A 21,367-nucleotide genomic window follows, 5' to 3' on the forward strand; every position below is an offset into this window, starting at 1 on the left:
CACACACACACACACACACAGAGGAAACAGGAAGTTACAGCTTCTACTGCAGCATAGATATATATATATATATACTGACTAGATGCCGCGTTCCTAGGCAACTCTATTGAGTGGAATGCGTCAACGCGGCGGCCATCTTGGTCAGGGGGAAGCCGTGTCTACTTACTGCACTAGTCAACAGAGGCAGACGTCTATTAACCATTAAAATCGCCATAACTCACTGAATATTCAACCGATTTTCAAGCCGTTTGGTTTATTATAAATGTCAGACATATGTTTATGATACAACAACAACAAAAAATCTTTATAATTTTTTTTTTATGTATTAAACATACACTTTGTTGTGATATTTACCCCAAAATCGTATATTGCTATAATGTTTGGGATATTGACATTTGCCTTAGACATATGATAAGCTCGTGACAATCAGTTTAATAATGAAGCATGTAATCAACTTTTCTATAATTGGTGTAATTACTGTGTTTTGCTCTTACAGCCCAGAGAATGACATAGCCTACACATGACAGGGGAAGTAGCAGTTACACACAGGGACTGAGTGTACTGGTTGTTTGATAAACAATTGGGATATCTGGTCTTCGTACCTAGTGTAACTGTGATAGTCAGCTGACACAGGGGAAGGCTGACAAATGCAGGGGGTTGCGTGTCTTGTCCTTTTCTCTTTCTCTTGTCCCTTGTTTAATAGGAGCTATCAACAGCTGATCAGCACCAAGCATGAGATTGGGGTCAGACACGAGGTCATGGCGTACGGACTGCAGCCAATGAGGATGCACATTACATCAATTACATCATATCTTGCATTTGTGTAATCAGTAACTATAAAACCGGACAGGGACAGGAGACAGCATCAGACTTCGTGAACTGATGCTGCTGCGGCATGTTGGTCAGGGAAACTTAGTCTGGTCCGGAGCTCTGTACACGATCTCGTTTCCTAGTTGATTCTTTTATAAATAAATATCTAAAATGTTGTAACTGAACGTCTCCTGCATACTTCATCAAACGAACACGCGAGTTCAAGGACTGGAACTCTTCAACTTACATACTCAGACACACACCCACATGCATAAACACACTGAACTTAGTTCTACAAGGGTCTGACCGGTCTGACTGCTGGTCAGACGTATATTATGTCTATGGTCAGAACCCCGGACCAAGATGGCGGCCGTGTTGACGTACGCTGAGAAGCAGAACGCGGCATCTAGTCAGTATATATACTGTATATCTATGCTACTGCAGGAGGAGGAGGAGGAGGAGGAGGAGGAGGAAGGAGGAAGAGGAAGAGGAGGAAGAGGAGGAGGAGGAGTTAGAGGACGAAGGGGGCGGAGCCAACTCACCCGCGAGGCTGCGCAGCTGCGTGACGAGCAGAGAGATCGGTCCAGTGAACGGGATCGCCTGAGTCTGTTTCACCGTTCCCATGGCGAGGTCGGTGTAGTCTGAGGAGGAGGAAGAGGAGGAAGAGGAGGAGGAGGAAGAGGAGGAGGAGGAAAATGTGGAAGAAGAGGAGAAGGAGGAGTCTGTTAGTCACTCCATCATTTATGTCTCTACTTTCTTCACGTCTTCATGTTCATGTCTTTCTCTTTCTTTACTTTTTTGTCACTTCTCTCTCTTCTTTGCTTCTGTAGCCTTTTGTCTTTCTTTCTATTTCTTCTCTCTTTCTGTCCGTCTTTTTTCTTCCTACTATCTTTTTCTTGTTTTGCCTTTTTTGTTTGTTTGTTTCTCTTTTTTTCTTTGTTTCTTTCCTTTTGATTATTTCTTCCTTGATCTTCCTTTCTTTCTACCTTCATTGTCTTTATTATTATTTTGATTATTTTTTTCTTCTTTTCATTGTCTTTCTTTCCTCCTCTTTCTCTCTTTTTCTTTATTTCCTTCCCTCTCTTTTTCTTAAGTATTTCTAAGTATTTCTTCTTTCCTTTTTCTTCCTACTATCTTTTTCTTTCTTTGCCCTTTTTGTTTCTTTTCTTTCTCTCTATTTTCTTTCCTTTTGATTATTTCTTTCTTGATCTTCCTTTTTTCCTGTTTCTTTTCTTTCTCTCTTTCTTTATCTTCCCTCTTTCTTTTTTCTTCGTTTCTTTCCTTCTGATTATTATTTTCTTGGTCTTCCTTTCTTGCATTTTCTTTCAATCTTTCATTAGTTGGGTTTCCATCCACCTTTTCTTATGCGCATTTTGTGAAAATGCGCATAAATACTTGAATGGAAACGCCAGAAATTCGAATAAAGGCAGTAAATGCGCATAAAAGTTTATACGCGTGGAGGGGGTGGATTTGTCAGCGTATCGAATAAAGGAAATGCGAGTTTTTGTGATGGAAACAGATTATGCGAATTGAGGCAGAGTTTGTGGGTGAAGCTGCTGGACTTCACCCAGCGACGCCCCGGTCTCCCAGCTCTCCTCTCTGCACCGCAACACAAACGCGCTCCATAACCCATAATCTTTTGTTTATGACGGTTAAGACGACACAAACACACGCCGTAACATCGTTATGTAACTTATTGATTTTTCACCGGCTTCGTATGTAAACAGATGCACATGGAGGAGAGGAGCGTAACCAAAACAGCGGAAAAGCGAGCGGACTGTCACAGTTCCTACTGTCTTTCTGTGTAAATATCTCATGTTACAACATGAAAACCTAAAGTGCGGCCTATATATGTATTTTCTTTTAAAATGTAGCTGGTGCGGATTATACAGGTGCGTCTATAGTCCGGAAAGTACGTAAATTGTCCATGATGTTGAGTGTCAGCTGAGTGTCAACTGTTGGATACATTCACGCTCTCTTATGACGTAATCTCACGGTGCACTCCTCCTAATCGCAAAACACTAATGAATGGAAACGGGCATAAATTCGCTTTGCTTTTTGCGCATTTTCACAAAATCCGCTTTTAAATTCGATACGACTTGGATGGAAACCCAGCTATTGTCTTTCTTTCCACCTCTTTCTCTCTTTTTCTTTCTTTCCTTCACTCTTTCTTTCTTTCTTTCTTTCTTTCTTTCTATCAACCAACCAACCAACCAATCAGTCCAGATGTTGAGGTTTACTTTCTGTGACAGAAGCAGCTTGAAACATTTGTTGACGGATCAAAAACATTAAACATTCATCAATTATAATAAGTGTTTGACAATACACACACACACACACACACACACACACACACACACACACACACACAGTCTCACAGACACACACACACACACAGTCTCACAGACACACACACACACACACACACACACACACACACACACACACACACACACACACACACACAGACTGACTGGAGAGGTCGGACGGCGTCAGGATGTGGTAACTGAAGTTTCTCTTCACCAGGATCCCAGAGACTCTCTGACCCTGAGAGCACTTCTCATCCGCCAGCACGCCCATCACCTGCAGCACAGCACAGCGGAGCAGAGCAAAGCATGCTGGGAGTTAACAACACGGCCCACACCAATACAACAACACAACAACAACACACACACACACACACACACACACACACACACCTTGGCCAGTTTCTCTCCTCTGAAGTTCAGCGTCACGGCTTCAGTGTTTCGCGGGTTGTGGACTTCGATGTGAACCTCGTCGTTGTCTTCGTACTCTCGGATCAGAGCCGCCTTCAGCCGGGCCATCTCGTTCTGCTCGCCGTGCACCAGGATCTGCACACGCACACACACACACACACACACAGACACACACAAACTGCATTAAGGTGGGACACTACAGGTGAATAGGGTAGAAATTTAAACTAACAGACATCACCATGAAACTTCCCAAGTTTATCACTCACATTAAGACAAATATTTTTTGTATTACAAGTTTTGTCAAGTTTTATGTTTAAATATGTAAATGAGGCAATATCTAATGAAATATGCGCTAATTTGCATACATTTCCAGAACCGAAATCTGAACAATGGATAAAGAACCTTTCAAAATTCTTGTTTTATTCTGTTGACATATTAGAGTCAGAAGTTTTTACAGAGGAGGATTTTGGATATGTCTTTTTATCACTCTGTAAATGAGAAAATACTGTCACCAGCCCTAAAAACTCAAATTTCTCCATGTTTTTAGGAATAAAATGTTGTATAAATCAGGCTGTGAATGATATATCAACAATCCCCTCTGTAAAAACCTTCAGAATATAGACAGGAATAAAACTGGAAGGTTTGGTGTCTTTAAGTGCTGCTGAAGTGGAGATTTCGGGTCCAGAGTCTGAGGAAAAACTCATTTTGAGAAAACGGCCTGTAATGGGAAATTTTGGTATAGCATGTTATTCAGGTGTGTGCTTTAAGACTGGGGCACAAACATGTTATTCAAGTGAACATTCCTGTGCTGACAATTTATGTGGCCTTATCAGGGGAAGCAATATCCACACTTAGCAGGCCCGAGGTCAGGACCTGAAGGATCGCTTTGACACAGTGCCTGTGGATTTACCACTCTCACTATCAGGGGGTAAAGCCAGGCATGGCGCCATATATTTTGTCTGTTCAAAGCTTTGTTTTACTATAAGATAGCGTGTCTCTAAACTTCTTCAGCTCACTCACTCACTGACTGTACTCCTGTTCGGTTGTGTTGTGTGACTCCATTCATGAATGCCTTTTATTAAAACTCAAGAAAGACAGCTGACGTGTCCACTCATCCTTTTTTAATATTTTGGTGAAGGAACAACATTTTTTGCCACCACAATTTGGCGACCACGAAGGGACCCCATCTGTGAGCGGATTTTTCGTTTCTGGACCGAAGGTGATTAAAGTGCACACCTCGGACTCCCCCGTCAAGGAAGGTTGAGAAGAGGGCCTGACGTCCAGAGGACTGAGAGTCCCCTCACCGGTCGGGGTCCAACGAACTCGGTGGCTACAGAAAACACCTCGCTGTCTTTTTCTGGTGAGTTTTGAGAAAAGAAAGGGCCAAAGTCCCGTCTCTACCTACTGAGTTCGCAGTAGTGGCGGCAGACGTGCCGGACAACTCGGCTTCCTATTCGGGGGAGGCCAAGTGTCAGGGAGCGGTAGACTTCCCTCAAGTCGAGGACTTGGGGCTTCAGGTTCTGGGAACCTGCAGTAAGCCAGACCGGGTCTGAGGCACTTAGGGGCTACAACACTAAGACAGGCGGAGTAAGGAGAAGAAACAATTTTGACTGTCTGGAGAACTACAATTTAATTTTGAGAAAATAATTAAAGTCGGAATCCGGTTAAAGTTAAAGAGTAAATTTAAAATTAAAATTTAGCAGTGCTACTCTTCTTCTCTTTTCTTTAAAACAGAAAATAATCTAAATTGCGGTTATTTTGAAATTAAATCTAAATTTATTATGCTTAAAGATTTTAAAGATTCAAATTTGAACGGTGAGTAAGTAAGATAATCTAAATCTGAGTGGCCTACTGTTTTTTCTTTTGTGAAAATTAAACTTGCAAACGTCTGAGAGAATACAATCATGGGAACGAAACAAAGCAAACCCTCTGGATGTCTATCTATCCGAGGGACCAGATTACGAAGCCCCAAATATAAAGTACATGACAGATAACTATGGAGAGGAAGCCATAGCCCAATTAGATCTGTGGGTCAGAGAATTTAAATTTCCAAAAATGGGCAGCCTGAGCGTTGAAGAGTTAAAGGCTTTAAATGCGAGACTGCTGCGTCGGAATAATAAAAGCAAGAAGGGAATTAGGATAAATTGGAAAGCTTTTGACATGTGGATGTGTGAAGCAGAGTGTAGGCAGGGCTCCAACAGGACCGTGCCCCGGTGTCTGAAGCTGGATCCAGACCTGGACTCGACTGCACCGTGCCATCCACCTCCACCCCCACCTTCATCGTCACTTCAGGATGTTTCTCCTCATCATCATCATCATCAGCAGCAGCAGCTCCCACCCTGCCTGGCGCTCCCCAAGCCCGGGGAAAAAGAACAATGTGAGCAGCCCGTGTCCATGCCATGGACAGTGGCTGGTAAACATGCTGTCTGTGCACAGTCGCCACTGGTATACTGTGTAAGCCTGGACGAAGTCAAGGCTTATGCCACTGAAGCTGTCTTGGCTGCAGAACTGATAAAGAACATGGACAGTGGTGACGGAGGGGGCAGCTGTGGCCGCGACCGCCAACTCCACCCGCGACGCAGGTCTCAGAACCGAGGCCGGGGCCATGCCGGCTGCGGACGCGGAGCAGCAGGTCGCGGCAACGAAAGGGGGGGCCGATGCTTTCGGTGTGGCAAGATAGGACACTGGGCACGGTACTGCCCCAATGAGAGGAGAGAGAGGGTGAACTGGGACTACTATATGGTGGAAGTGCAGGCCGGGACGGGTCTGGTGGAGACACTGGGCCGGCAGCTGGGAGCGCATTGGAAACACGTGAGAACACCTACACTAACACACACACTGATACACAGACACATGCTGCACGCCGTAACACTGATACTGACACTGAGCTCATGCTAGAAACAGTTCAGAGCCTCGAAGCAGAACCACACATCTCATTGGTAAATCCTGCATGTACAAACTTGGAAAATTGGGTAGAGAAGCTAAATGCTTCCTCAAACTAGGAGGCTACAGCTGATCCTCAGGTGCACTTTAAAGAAGTCCTGAGGGCAAATTGCAAATTGTTGAATAATGATGTTGAAGTTGAGGATGAGATCATATTTTTCTTTGACTATCCTAATTTTCACATAGACAAGAAACTGTTTAAATCTGTTGAAGAGATCTCGGAATTAAAAGATATTCTCAGTCATCTCTGGGCTAAAAGTAAGCATGACGTTTCTGATTAAAAACAATTATAAGCCTGTTGTTATAACGATTAGCCTAAATCACACTGTTTTGTCCCTGTTGTAACCAGTATCCTCTCAGACATGATGCAAGTGAAGGCATTAGGCCTGTGTATGATGCTTTGTTGAAAGCTGGTGTGATTGTGCCATGTGCTGGTTCTCCAGTGAGAACCCCCATTTTTTCTGGTGCATAAGATTCGACCTGAGGGCGAGCCTGTGGAGTGGAGATTTGTGCAAGACCTGCAGGCTGTAAAAGTTGCTGTGCAGGCCAGGGCGCCGATGGTACAGAATCCGTACACGATTTTGTTTAGAATTCCAACAAATAGTAAATGGTTTTTTTGTTGTTGATCTTTTTAAACGCTTTCATGTAAGTTTGACAGTCAATTTTGGTTTTGCTTTTTGGTTTGGTGGGAAGGTGTATGCGTTTTGCTCGGTTGTGTCAGGGTTGGTGTAAATCTTCAACGATTTATTGCTTTACTCTGGGGGACAGCCTGGAGCCTCTGGTGTTGCCAGAGAAACGTGCTTTGTTGCAGAATGGTGATGGTATCTTGATTGCAAGTGAGACCAGAGAGAGATGCGTTAAAGCTGCTCTGGCTCTTTTGACCCATCTGGGTAAACAGGGGCACTAGGCCAGCCTGTCCAACATGTAGTTTGTTGCCACAGAGGTCACATCTTGGGTCACATGATCTTAACAGAGGGAGGATCCCCCTCATAAAAAAATAAATAAATAAATTTCAATTCTGTAAATTCATTAAAGTGATATAATTTTTGGCCATGAGAAGCTAGCAGACAATGGGTCGCTCGTTGTAATTTAGGCACCATTCGCAGCAATTGCTTATGGACAAGGCCTAAAGCTCAGACCCTGTCACTTAGGTTTGACACTGACGACTGTGGAGGCTGACAAAGTGTTGTAGTGACTTTAAAGTAGTTTTACAAAGCACCTCCAGTACTTGGACTGACTGACTGCTCATGACCTTTGACCAGGACTGTTGACGAGAAGGAGGGATTCTGACTTCTGTCATGTACTGTTTTAACCCTGTTACTCTCCTTCCAACAGCTGAGGACGGAAAGCCACATGACCATGTGGCCATCATAATGTATGTTTTTCTCCCACAGGCCAGAGTTAAAGGATACTCTACTCAGTATTTTTTTTTTTTGAAGAGTGTTAATTTTCAGGATGTTGGACATATTTGGGTGAATGGAGACGACTTCAACAGGAAAACCTAAATGATCAGCATTAATTGATATTTCTTTTTGGTTGAACTGCTGGTACCGACATAACAAATTGCTGTGCGAAAGTTCACGTAAACAACATTGACATTTTCTCTCTAGGTGATACCAGGACAGATGCAGCTGCAGTCGCAGCTTCAAGGCTACTTTTGTCTCACGAAGTATGTGTCCGTTGTTTTTCTCTAACACCCCCGTTCCATCCCCACAGTTGTGGCTACCGCTGAGATAGCCAACTTGTTGATATGAGCCTCTCTGGCAAGAGAGGGCCGTGTGGAAAACCAGAGAACAGCAGTCTCTGCTGTTTCCCTTGTTTATGTTTTCTCCACAGTGTGTGAAGTTGACACATGGGTTGAACCATGTGTCAAAAAGGGGGAAGGATGAATGATTGAAGTATGTATGAAATCACTGGCCAGTGTGTGGATGAATGATGTGGTATTGTGCATTCTCGTTGTCTGTTTGTTTTTTTTCCTGTTGTTTGTTTTTTCGTATAAATTTTACCAACAGGTGGAGGTTGCCCTACAGGGCCAGCAGACACAGAGCTGTGTGACTGCAGGTCAGGCGACTACATCGTGGTGAACGACCATGACATCCCTGTAAGCAGCTCGGGTGCGGCCTAAGGGTGGCGACCAGTTTCCTGCTGGTTATCTCCATCACCGCGTGGCTGTCGGTGCTGTTACTGAAGGAGATCTACAACCGCAGGACGAGCAACAACGTCATGACAGATTCACCTCACCCAGGCCACAAATCTACACCACACGCTTTGCATTCTGGTGAAGACATCTGCTGTTACCGTGAGTAACACAGCATCGAGCTGGAGGACAACGTTGGATGCAGGGCAGTGATGAGAGCTGCAAGGGTGCTGACCAACGCAAGCTGCCGTGCTTGCGCTGCCCTGTCACATGACAAAGGTAACTCTGTGCCGTTGAACACCTCTTCCTAAAATTCTGGGGGCAATGATTGCTTTTACCCAGAATGACATGGCCCTGCACTTGTAGTTCACAACCCGACAGAGGAACGGCTGAGGATTCAACGCAACTGTTGTGAGTTACGAGGGGCTGAAGGTTTGTTCCTGGAATGTTTCCACAGTTGTTTTGAAAACAACTCCACTTTTCCCAAAGGACCACAAATCCTACTACTCAGAGAAGCGCAGTTTGTTCACTCGGGATCGTGTTACACCCAGAGAGCAGTCTCTGGGTACATCAGCATGTGGACAACCTGTGGTGGCGACAGGTAATGTGGGACGACAACTTGGACATCTTCAGATGTGACCTGATATGGTCGCAGGTTTCAATTCTCATAAACATTGACTTTAGGATCACTCTCACTCTCACAAGAACTACAGAGTTGCGGGATGAGCTCCTTTAAGTTTCCATATTCAGTGTTGATAATTTTTCACATTGAGTGATGTAACCAATAAAGTTGTTTTTTTATTATGTTTTCAGTTTAAGATAATCACAAAGCACCATGTTTGGTTTTCATGCATTGCTATATGTGTGAGTTTGATGTTTTTGCTTATCTTTAACAGTAGTATTTTATCATTGCTTGTGATTTTGTTTCTACTGCTGGACATGACGGTGATTACTGAAAGTCTGAATTTCACAAACACAGTTTTGATATCTCTGATTGTTTCATGTTTTTGGTTATTCGTACCATTGGTGAAATCAGTGATGGACTGGAATGACGAGTGGGTTTCCCCCCTTCTGGGGAGGACGATGAGATGCTTTAACTTTGTATTTTGCCTTAATCATTCCTCACTGATGTGCAACTTATGTTTTATGCGTGTTGTTCTGAACTGTATTGGAGCTGTCATGTCCTGTTGATGTATGAGAGGGAATCAAGCATTAGCCTTGTCACGAAGGGTTAACTCATGGAGAAGTGTGTGCCAGGACATGTGAAAAGAACTGTTACATTTTGCTTTCTTTTATTATTAGTCTAATTACACTCGTGTAATCGATGTTAGTGATTTCTACTTATAGTTGAACAACGGTCATGGTTTTTGGAGATGTTTGATTTATCAGCTTACACCGTGTTATGATTGTAATCTTTTTCCTTACGTTTTTTAGTCTCACAGTTTGATTTGATTTGTTTTGTGTTATTCTGGGTCTTCTGCATATTATTTGAAGTAGTTTAGTTTAGTATTGATTATGGGATTTTTTTCCTCATCATATTCGAGGTTTTTCCCCTTTTATCTTAAGTTAAGAGCAGCTAGACGGATGAGTCTTTTACCCTCCTCTTGTCAAGTGAGGGGAGGGGTTTTGGCTCTTCTGTGCCTGTGACCTGGGGTCCTCTGCCTGGGGTCTGTAAACTCCCGAGTTGGAGACTGGGGGTGCTGGCGTTTGGCTGGTGCGGGGCAGGGCACCAAAGGTCATGGGGTAGTTCAGTACAAAATTTCCTGTTTCTTGTTTGGTTTAGCATAAAAATGCTAAAAAGGGTGGAATGTAATGGGAAATTTTGGTATAGCATGTTATTCAGGTGTGTGCTTTAAGACTGGGGCACAAACATGTTATTCAAGTGAACATTCCTGTGCTGACAATTTATGTGGCCTTATCAGGGGAAGCAATATCCACACTTAGCAGGCCCGAGGTCAGGACCTGAAGGATCGCTTTGACACAGTGCCTGTGGATTTACCACTCTCACTATCAGGGGGTAAAGCCAGGCATGGCGCCATATATTTTGTCTGTTCAAAGCTTTGTTTTACTATAAGATAGCGTGTCTCTAAACTTCTTCAGCTCACTCACTCACTGACTGTACTCCTGTTCGGTTGTGTTGTGTGACTCCATTCATGAATGCCTTTTATTAAAACTCAAGAAAGACAGCTGACGTGTCCACTCATCCTTTTTTAATATTTTGGTGAAGGAACAACATTTTTTGCCACCACAGGCCTTTAAAGATTTGTACTGTAAAATTCCATAGATCATTAATGTGAATCGCACTTTTACGATTGGTCGCGGATACGGAGGAAACGACAATTTTTGGATCCACATAATTGTTCAGGAGAGAGAGGGAGCTTTACAGTGATACCTGACATAACTTTTGGTGAATTTAGGAGAAATCTACTGATGAAAGAGACAAAATGAAGTAAAATAAAAAACCTTAATGTGGATTTTCTACCATTTCTTTCCACTTTTCTGAGAGAAAAATATCCCAAAATCTCAAAATTGATCAGTGCATGAAAAAACAGTGTTTTTGCCTGTTAGTGTGTCGCATTAAACCCAAAGGTTTGTGGATTTAATTAAATAGTGTGGATTTAAATAGTGTGTGTGTGTGTGTGTGTGATGTTTTTACCACGTGCGGCGGTTTGAGCGCCCGGATGAACTCGCTGGTCTGCTGGTAGTCGGTGTGAGCGGAGAAGGAGATGTAGTCGACCGACATCTTGAGAGGAAGCTTCTGTCCCGACATGGTGGCGATCTCATCAGGCTCCGTCATGATGTGCTGCAACACACACACACACACACACACACACACACACACACACACACACACACACACACACACACACACACACACACACACACACACACAGTATATTAAATAACCTGTGTGAAAAGTTTCATCATTTAAAATAATATAAAAATATTATTAAAAATTCATTAAATCCCAGCGGCACTTGAACGCAACACGACACACTCTTCTGATCGATCCTACGTCGTTAACACAGGAGTCTGTCACAGATTCAGATTCTTGTTACGTAGCCACATTAAACTCAACATTATCAATAAAACTGACCGGACTGATCCAATACTGGGAATATCTATCGATGCCGATCAATAATATAATTTAAATAAGAGTCTTATTTTATTCAGATACACACACTGTAAAAGATTTTGTTTCAGCAATTACACTGTTCTCAGTCAGAGTTATTTGTGTTGTTGTTCTTGCCATCGCAGTTATTATCACCAAACTATAAGATACCGATTAAAGGAGAAGTTATGAATAAAGAAAGATGCATTTGGGGCAGACAAACTAATTTTACAGCTGTTATTGTCTATTTTTATTTATTGCTGTGATTGTTTATTTTATTTCACTCTCTCTGCTAACATTTCCATATTTCGCACATTCTGTGACAAACTGTAAACTGTTTTCTTGTCTGTAACAACATCTATTGCACGTCTGTCCGTCCTGGGTGAGGGATCCCTCCTCTGTTGCTCACCCTGAGGTTTCTCCGACTTTTCCCTGTTAAAAGGGTTTTCCATGGAGTTTTTCCTCAGTTGATGTGAGGGTCTAAGGACAGAGGATGTTGTTACGATGCCATGTAAAGCCCTTTGAGACAAACTGGTGGTAAAAACGGGCTATACAAATAAAATTGCCTTGCCTTGCCTTGCCTCTCACTCTCTGTTGTTCTTAACTTGTCTCCAAAAGTGAACACAGACCTGACATTTCTAAAAACCAGTGGAGGAAACGTTTCACTTCCTATGATAATAAACAAAAAAAACTGCAGAAGGGACCCGAGGTGTCGCAGGTTCGATTCCCACCTTGGCGAGCGTCCCCTCCACGCAGTAGCCGGCGATGATGACGCCGTTCCTCTTGTCCGTGCACCAGCTCTCAAACAGCTCCCGGGACAAACCGCTCTGCATCATGCCGGGCGACGCCATCACCACGCTGGGCCCGATGTCGTCGAAGTGGTCCATGCTCTGACACACACACACACACACACACACACACACACACACACACACACACGTCAGAAAACAAACGACAACGACAATGGAAACAGGCAATAGCATACATAGGGTTGCAAAATATCGGGTATCGGGTAATAACGGAAACTTTCTATGGGAATAAACGGGAATAAATCCGAAATTTACAAAATTGAAGGTTGGCCCTTAATAAGCAATTAGTAATATTTTACTCAATATTCATGTTTTTGTTGTTCAGTAAAATAGCTGATTGTTCATACAAGAATTAGAACTTGATAAAGTTCTACTCACAAATAAATCTGTTGAAATGTCATGTTTTTTAATTGTATTGTTATTTTGCATGGATGTCTGCTTATGACGAAACAAAATATTTACATTTATGTTTGGATATGATACAGTTTGTTTAAATTACCCCAAATTTCCAGTTAATCCCCATAAATTCCCATAATTTCCCATAATTCCCATGGATATTTTCCAATTTGGAATAAAAAACTGGAAATTTTCCGCCCCTTTGCAACCCTAAGCATACACAATGTATACACTGACAATACACTGACCTAAACAGACAAAACAGAAAACAAAGGACAGAACAAACCTGACGACACAATAAAACAGGACAGAAAAGTAAAAACAAAAACAAAACAAAACAAACCTTCAGGTTGCTGATGTGCTTGAAGACGAAGGGGTTGTTGATGTTGATGGCCTTGCGGATCTTGTCGTTCATGGCGTTGATGTAGGTCTGGTACACGGCCATGCACTTCCTGGCCAGAGACGAAGCGTAGAAGATCGGGATGTCGTGGAGCTCCGGGTGGTTCTGCCAGTACTCGTCTGGTCCACACACACACACACAAATAAAGTTAAAGGGATAGTTCACCCTAGAATGATATTTCGCTCATTATCTACTCACCCTCATGTTGACTAAGGGCTGGAAGAATTTTCAGAGTCCACCGTCCCTTCTCTGAGTTACAGGGGGTCTCGGCGTAGCAGTGCATTTCAATGCCACGGTAGCAAAGGGACACCAGAGCTCTTCGTAAAAAAACACACACAAAAAAACATCCAAATACCTCCATGATGCTCGTATGTAATGTCCGTCTTGTGCTGAAGCCCCAAATTGCGTAATTGTCCCGAAAAAAATTAAATAAGTCTATATTTTAAGCTTGTTTGTAGCGGAAGCTTCTCGAAGCTCCTCTTCCTGGTCCGTCCAAATCTCGCGTGATTCGCAGTAACCGCACTGACGCCGGCGCAAATCACGCGAGATTTGGACGGACCAGGAAGAGGAGCTTCGAGAAGCTTCCGCTACAAACAAGCTTAAAATATAGACTTATTTAATTTTTTTCGGGACAATTACGCAATTTGGGGCTTCAGCACAAGACGGACATTACATACGAGCATCATGGAGGTATTTGGATGTTTTTTTGTGTGTGTTTTTTTACGAAGAGCTCTGGTGTCCCTTTGCAACCGTTGCATTGAAATGCACTGCTACGCCGAGACCCCCTGTAACTCAGAGAAGGGACGGTGGACTCTGAAAATTCTTCCAGCCCTTAGTCCACATGAGGGTGAGTAGATAATGAGCGAAATATCATTCTAGGGTGAACTATCCCTTTAACGAACCTACTGCTATGACTATAGGGATTATGGCAATGGACCAATTTGCCAAAATGTTGAACTATCCCTTTAAGGTAAAAATCTTGCATAGTTCCTCTTTAAAGGTATAATATGTAGGAATTCCCCCCATCTAGCGGTGCGGTTGCATATCTGAACGTATTCTTTATGTTGCATTCAGGTGAAATCGGGCAGACGTCAGACAGACAACAGACGCTGCATGTATCAGGATAAACAAGCGTCTATGTAAACAAGTGGTCCGCCAGCACGAGGCAAAACAATACAGGCGTAGCAATATGTTGTCATGGTGATGTCGTATTGTTTACCCGACCCACGTTTTACCGGCTTTCTCTCGTCGAGTAAAATGACATCCGGTAGGTTTGCCGACGGCCGTCTGCCTGACTGCACCTGAATGCAACACCAGTGCGTCCGTCCTTCCTCACACTACACAGTGGCAGGGCCGTTGTATAGGGGAGAAAGGTGATGATAATTCTAGGGGCCCAGCGCCCAGTGGGGCCCATAAAAAACCCCAGTAGTCTAATCTTTGTATGACTGAATTATTCTGTGTAAGACCCTGACTAATACTCATAGTACACTGTAAAAACTCAACATCCTTCCAAGAATATTTGTCTTATTTCTTGTCAAAATGTCTAATTTCTAGTCAAAACTAATCTCTTTCCACTTTAAATAAGACTCATCACCTAAAGATTTACTTATTTTTAGATAATTTTCACTTGTTTCAAACTAATTTTCACTTGAAATAAGTAGAAAAATCTGCCAGTGAAAGCAAGTTTTTTGTGCTTGTAATAAGGAAGAAAAACTTGTTCCACTATTATATTTTTTCTACTTATTCCAAGTGAAAATATGCTTGAAAGAAGTAAAAAGTGTCTAAAAACAAGCTACTTTTAATATTCTGAGTCTTATTTTAGGTATAATGATATTTGTTTTGACTAGAAATTACATTTTGACTAGAAATAAGACAAATATTCTTGGTAAGATACTTGGGTTTTTGCAGTGTAATGTTGCATTAGCATCAAAACAAGGTAGGCTACTAGGCTAAATAAAAAATGATAATACATACGTAGTCTAAGAAAAAAAACTGGAAAAGTTAGGGGGAGGGGCCCACTTTAGTATTCTTTAAGGGGGCCCAGAATTCCTAGCAACGGCCCTGCACAGTGGTGACAGTTTTAACAGGCCGAGCCGACAGCTCCGCTGAGTTTCCGTGGTTACCTACGGTCACGATGCAACATGGCCGCCTCGGTTCGGTGCGTCACCCACTCATGTGTTTGTAACGACTTGTAACAACTCATTCTAAGGTACCAGAAAGCTTTCATTTGTATGCGGGTGTGATTCGACTTCAGTGAAATACGTATTTATGAAAGCAATATTAGATTTTTGCTACTAAAAAGCCAAATAAGTTACACACTGGGGCTTTAACGAGTGTGTATGGTGAATGAAAATGTTTCTGTGTGATCCATAGACAGAAACACGTCCCTTAGTTTAATCTTGTAAATAAAACTTGAAGCCTGAATTTATTTTTCCCTCAGCTGAAGGGAAAGCGCCACTCTTAGGTCGCCGTGCGTCGTCATGGCGTCGTTGTTGCCGTGGTCTCACCGAGGATGAGCAGCAGCTCCTGCGCTCGGCCCAGAGCGAACACGGGGATCAGACATCGACCTTCTCTGTTGACGATGTCGTGGACCGTGTTGCAGAACCGAGCCTCTCGCTCCTCCCGCTTCTCGTGGATGTGAGTCCCGTAGGTCGACTCCTGACACACACACACACACACAACAAACACACACACACACACACACACACACACAAACACACACAGGTTCAATGTTAAGTGTCTGTGCTCTGTGTTTAAATAAAGATTGAACAGGTTGAACGGCTCCACTCACGGTGATGAGGATGTCTGGTTTGACGCTGGGGATCTCCGCCGCCATCAAGTGTCTGTCCTCCTGACGGGAGAAGTCTCCTGTGTACAACAACTACACACACACACACACACACACACAGGGATGCAAACGGGTCAGGACCAAAAAAGAGAGGTATTGTCTGGCGGGGGGGGGGGGGCTCACCATTAACAATATCACAGAAAAGTCAATTTCCAGTAGTTCAACCCCAACCAAGTATTGAGTGCATATAGATGGACAGTTTTCAGAAGGCCAACATTTCTATATTAAAAATGCTTTAAAAAAATAAAAACCATTGCAATATTTCAATTTTGGAGATACTGATTTTTAGGACTTCACTGAATGTTAGTCATAATTATTACTATTAAAATAAACTGAATAAATAAAGACATGGGATTTAACATCCCATTCAGTGTGTAATGGACATATAGGCCTATATAATGTGTTAGTTTCACTTTTTTGAATTGAACACATTCTACATGGCGGAGGCGACGTCTTTCCACTCAGGGCTTCCTGCACCTCTGAAACGGGGCAGAGCTCCATGGAAACACCTGCCTGACACAGCAACGTAGGGAACCGTGCACGTCCGTGGAGCTGTGCGCCGCGGACGTGCACGGGGGGAAAAAACGGCGTCACCGCTTTGGGTAACGTGGGTGCATGTCGCGCGTCTACATTGGAGGACGGCTGTTATCAGTATAATCAGAGACCATGAATGAGTTCGCCTCACGTGATTGTCACTGTCAGCCTGTTAGAAAAACATTTTACTGACCCCAGCTGAGACGCTGAGACCCCCCCCCCCTCAAAACAAAAACTCTTCGGATCTGAACGATTCACACAAGTCACCTAATTGGTCATGAAAAAAGCGAGTTTCGCTTTACGGCGCGCTGTTTGCATCCCTGTGTGATGTTCAGGGACAGTCAGGACAGTCTGAGGACTGACAGCTCTGAGGTTGAAGTTTATATTAATGCACCATGACACTGTGGCAGGTCTCTGTACTAGGGATGTGAATCTTTGGGTGGCTCACGATTCGATTCCGACTTTTAGGGTCACGATTCGATTCAAAATCGATTTTCGATTCAACCGATTCTTGATTTTCTTTTTGCGATTTTTAGTTTGCTTTATTAACACCAGACCATGTGAAAACGTTGAATGATGATGATGTCTACAGACTATTATATCAGAAGCCATATTTCCCCCCAAAAAATGCACATCACATGTTTCAGATTTATTCAGCAGCAATATATTCGAACCATTTTAAAGTAAACTGCTACATGAAGCTGATTTTATAGGCTACTCTCTTTTCAAAAGCCTGGACTGAAGGATGTGAATATTTGGGTGTCTCTTCGATTCAAAATCAGTTCTCATGCACATGCACATGGACATGTAGCCTATCTGTAACAAAGGCTGCTAAAAAAAAAAAAAAAAAAAGAGACGGCACTCTGCTCTCAGGCCAGCTCACCTGCAGCCTGTCTGCAGCGCCACAGAGGAGCTGTCAGAGCTGCTGCTGCTGCTGCTGGTCCTCTCTCTTCAGCCTGCTGTTTGGCTGCACTTTGTATGAGTTTAAAAAAGTGAAGATCTAACGTCACCTGAGCACCGATCAGCTGATCCAGAGCGCAGTGGATGTGGCTGCTCACACCGTGTCCTAACTGGATGCGACGCGAACGAGCGTCCGACAATCGCGTCACATCTGACGCTCTCTGTCCACACTGAATCCGTGCGTCTGTTGTCATGGAAGCACATCAGCTGTGCGCTCGCCCGCTCGACAGACTGGAGACGTAACTACCCGGTTAAAAGATGGGTGAATTGTGCCTTTTAAACAGAAAACAAGTTTCTTGAAATATAGAGCCAACAGCAAGTTGTCTCTATAGTGTAGGAACACGAGTTGTAAAAAACATAATGCAGGGTTTTCTGTAACATTATAAGACGGCGCACCGCCCCCCGCCCAAGATGAATGAAGAGGCTATTAAAAAAAAAAAAAAGTCCGCTAGTCTCCTTGAAGCGGCTGTTATGTGTCTCTCTCTGGCGGTGTCAGCTGATGTGCACATCTGCAGCAACCCAAACAAATGCACATGTTACTGTTGACTGGCTCTATTCCAGCCACATGATTGGTTCGACGCGGTGGAAATCTCATTATCATTGGTTATTTGTATTGTCTGCCAAAACATGGATGAATGAAACCTATCGACCACGTCTCATATTTCTATTGAGGAAAAGTTATTTCACAATTTATAGACACAACACCGACAAGCACTGAGAGCCGCATGTTGCAGTGACGTTATATAGGCTATAAAAAAAAAAATCCGCAAATAATAAGCCGACGAAAAGGTGCAACTTGCCACTTAACTTCTTGTCGATGTATTATTTGCGGGGGCTTTCGGGGGATCTGCTGACGGTGGAGGATCTGGGACTGATTGACTGTGGACCACCACCAGTCTGATCAGGTCCATCACAGCACAGCAGCTGCAGCACTGCCCCGCTGTCACATTACTCTCGCGTATCAGCTCAATCTGTTTACATTAAACCGACATCAGGAGAATAATGAGAATTATGATTAAAAATATATTTGTTTCGAATTTTGGCCCCTGGATCATGATTTTTTCGCATTCTTGGTTAAAAAAAAAAATCCTCTAAAAAAAAAGACAGTTGGGATGCATAATGTGTCTCATAACAGTATACTGTGCGTCACGCTAGGGGTCGGTGGTGTTTTATTCTAGGGGTCGGTGGCGGCTGTGAGACAGCAGCGGCTCCACGGTGAGGGGGGGGGGGGGGGGGGGGGGCAGCTTCTGCTCACCTGACTCTGTGCAGCTTCTTCATTAAATCCAAACAGTCCGACACAGCGACGCACTGCTCCTTTGACTCTAAAGTCTCTGTAGCTCATCAGCCCGGAACTCGCCGACATGGATCAGAAGCGACGGCGGCGTTTGGCCTCAGTGTCTCGGACTTCCAGAGCAGCTACAGAGCAGCGTTGTGACCTCAACCATGGTCGATGAGAGCAGAAATGTTGTTGTAGGCCTGTGCATATTCTCATTTGTCCAGGTCATAGTATTTCAAAGGAGGTTAAATCGAAAGCAACTGGACTTATACTGAGTCTCCAGACCAGTTAGTTGGACCAGTCCCAGCCTGGTCAGATGCTACATGAACTGATGAAGCCTCTTGGATGAGAGGTGAAACGTCTTCCTAGACAAATAACTAAGTCCAGTTGAACCTGCTTTGAAAAAAAAAAAAAGTTGTTGGCGGGCTCGTGAATTTTTTTTTGACACGAGTCAAAAAGAGCGTCAAACCGCGTATCTCGCGTTTGGTCGCGCGTCACAACTCGAGCGAAAAAAAAAGCGTTCCTCGTGTTTGGTGGGAAGCCCCTTGTGGGTCTTCCCACCAAACACGATGAAATAGACGAAGACGCGAAGGTCCCGTCGCACAAAACAAATCGGGTGTATTGCGTCGCAAAAAAAAAAAGTCGCGTCTACCGCGTCGCGCGCCTAATCGCGTCTCGCGCCTAATCGCGTCTTTGCGTCACGGCCTTTTACACCGCGGACGTAACGAATAAACGGTGACGGTGTGAACGAACAACATAGAACAGGACCAGACGTGGCGTTGTTTCCTCTTTTCACCGACAGCTCCACTCTCCCTTACTTACACTAACTACTGTTATTGTTGAGGCCAGAGAATTGTGGGATTTGTAGTTTTTGACCAATCGCAGGTTGTGCTCTTTCTTTTTGTGATTTTCCTGGTTCACACATGTATTTTTTTTTAGGGGCAAATGCGAGTGAAATGCTCGTCCATGGTGGGCATAAGAAAATTTAAGACCTGTCTAAAATTATTTAAGACTTGAACACAATAATTCAACAAATTTAAGACATTTTAAGGCCTAAAATTTAGATTTTCAAATTTTAGACTTTTTAAGACCCCGTGGATACCCTGTTATTTCATATAAAAGTTTAAGTGCATGCATATTTTATGATGCTGTGTATTTCAGGTGTAGGTTAATATACACACACCTCAGGAGGCCTGTTGACTGGTTAAAACAAGGTAATCAGTAGATGGGAATTAACTTCAGATTTAGTCACGGATCACCTTCAAACTCTCCTTGTCATGATATTTGAATTAATTATACATCAACACCAGCATATATAGGATTAACACAACATACAAATGAATAAAATGATCTAAAAGTATACATTTGTTTATTATTAATTGGATTATTCAACAAAATGTTAAAATTATAAAACCATCCTTCAACTTAAAGCCCGAGGCGACGTCTTTAAACAGTTTATTTTGCTCATCAAATGAAGAGAAATTGACTCTGGAGCCTGAAGTCTGTGATTATTGATTAGGATTTTCAATCAATCACTTTTTAATCAAAACACAGCTGCGTTTTAATCTTCACTGTTTCTGCTCCAACTAAGATAAATAAATCATAATAACATCTGTTCTTTGTCGCAGCAGAGAGAGTGAATCACTGCGATTCATATGTTTATAATTTACATAATGTGATATTATGTGATAATGAAGTTTAGGTGAAGAGGTGCATTCTGGGAAATATTTTTTGTGAGTTGATGAAATTACTTATCAATATGCGCTTCCATTTAGACATGATGACGATAAAGTGCAGGACAACACGGTGTTAAAAACAGTTTCTTTTTTTAAAAGGATTTGTATTTCCATGCTTTTATTTTGAAGGGATGCTGCATGTTTTAGAAGCCTTACTTCTGATTTCCTGTTTGTCAGACTCAGTTTATTGATCTGGTCACATCGATTATTGATTGAAATGTTTAATTTTTCTAATTTATTTACTTTACTGTACATACTTTCTTTTCTTTGTCTTGTTTATTTGATGTTTGTTTATTTTATTTCATGCTCTTATATCTTATGTTTTGTATTTATTTATATTTACAAGTTTACTATTTGCCTTATTGGTTTGTACATCGATTTATTTGCAAAATAAAGTAAAAAAGCAAAAAACAAAACACCAACAGAGGGTTGAACAGCTGAGTCATGTGAGTGGCGGTGAGCGTCCGTTACCTTGACGCCGGCGATCTCGATCATGAACATGGCGGCGCCCAGCACGTGTCCGGCGTGGTAACACCAGAACTTGATGCCGGCCACTTCCTTCACCTCGTGGAAGTTGATGGTCTCGATCTTCTCCATGCTGTCCTCCAGGTCCGTCTCCGTGTAGAGCATGTCGTCTGCCGAGATGTTACTGTCACACACACACACACACACACACACACACACACACA

General features: G+C 42.9%; 1 protein-coding gene across 1 annotated transcript; it reads right to left on the bottom strand.

Moving 5' to 3' along the window:
• Window positions 1-709: 709 nt before the first annotated feature.
• Window positions 710-21,335, bottom strand: LOC146960149 (cleavage and polyadenylation specificity factor subunit 3-like; the record flags this gene model as incomplete). The annotated part of the gene is made up of 10 exons (XM_085772585.1): window positions 710-834; window positions 1,353-1,451; window positions 3,285-3,393; window positions 3,510-3,662; window positions 11,264-11,410; window positions 12,451-12,609; window positions 13,268-13,443; window positions 15,832-15,982; window positions 16,116-16,205; window positions 21,150-21,335. Coding segments are annotated over 10 exons (1,395 nt in total), but the record flags the coding sequence as incomplete, so codon positions are not given.
• Between the last annotated feature and the right edge of the window lie 32 nt (window positions 21,336-21,367).

Source organism: Trachurus japonicus, unplaced genomic scaffold, assembly GCF_045865225.1.
Source record: "Trachurus japonicus isolate A0001 unplaced genomic scaffold, Traja_1.0 AP030658.1".
In the NCBI taxonomy this organism is placed as follows: Eukaryota; Metazoa; Chordata; class Actinopteri; order Carangiformes; family Carangidae; genus Trachurus; species Trachurus japonicus.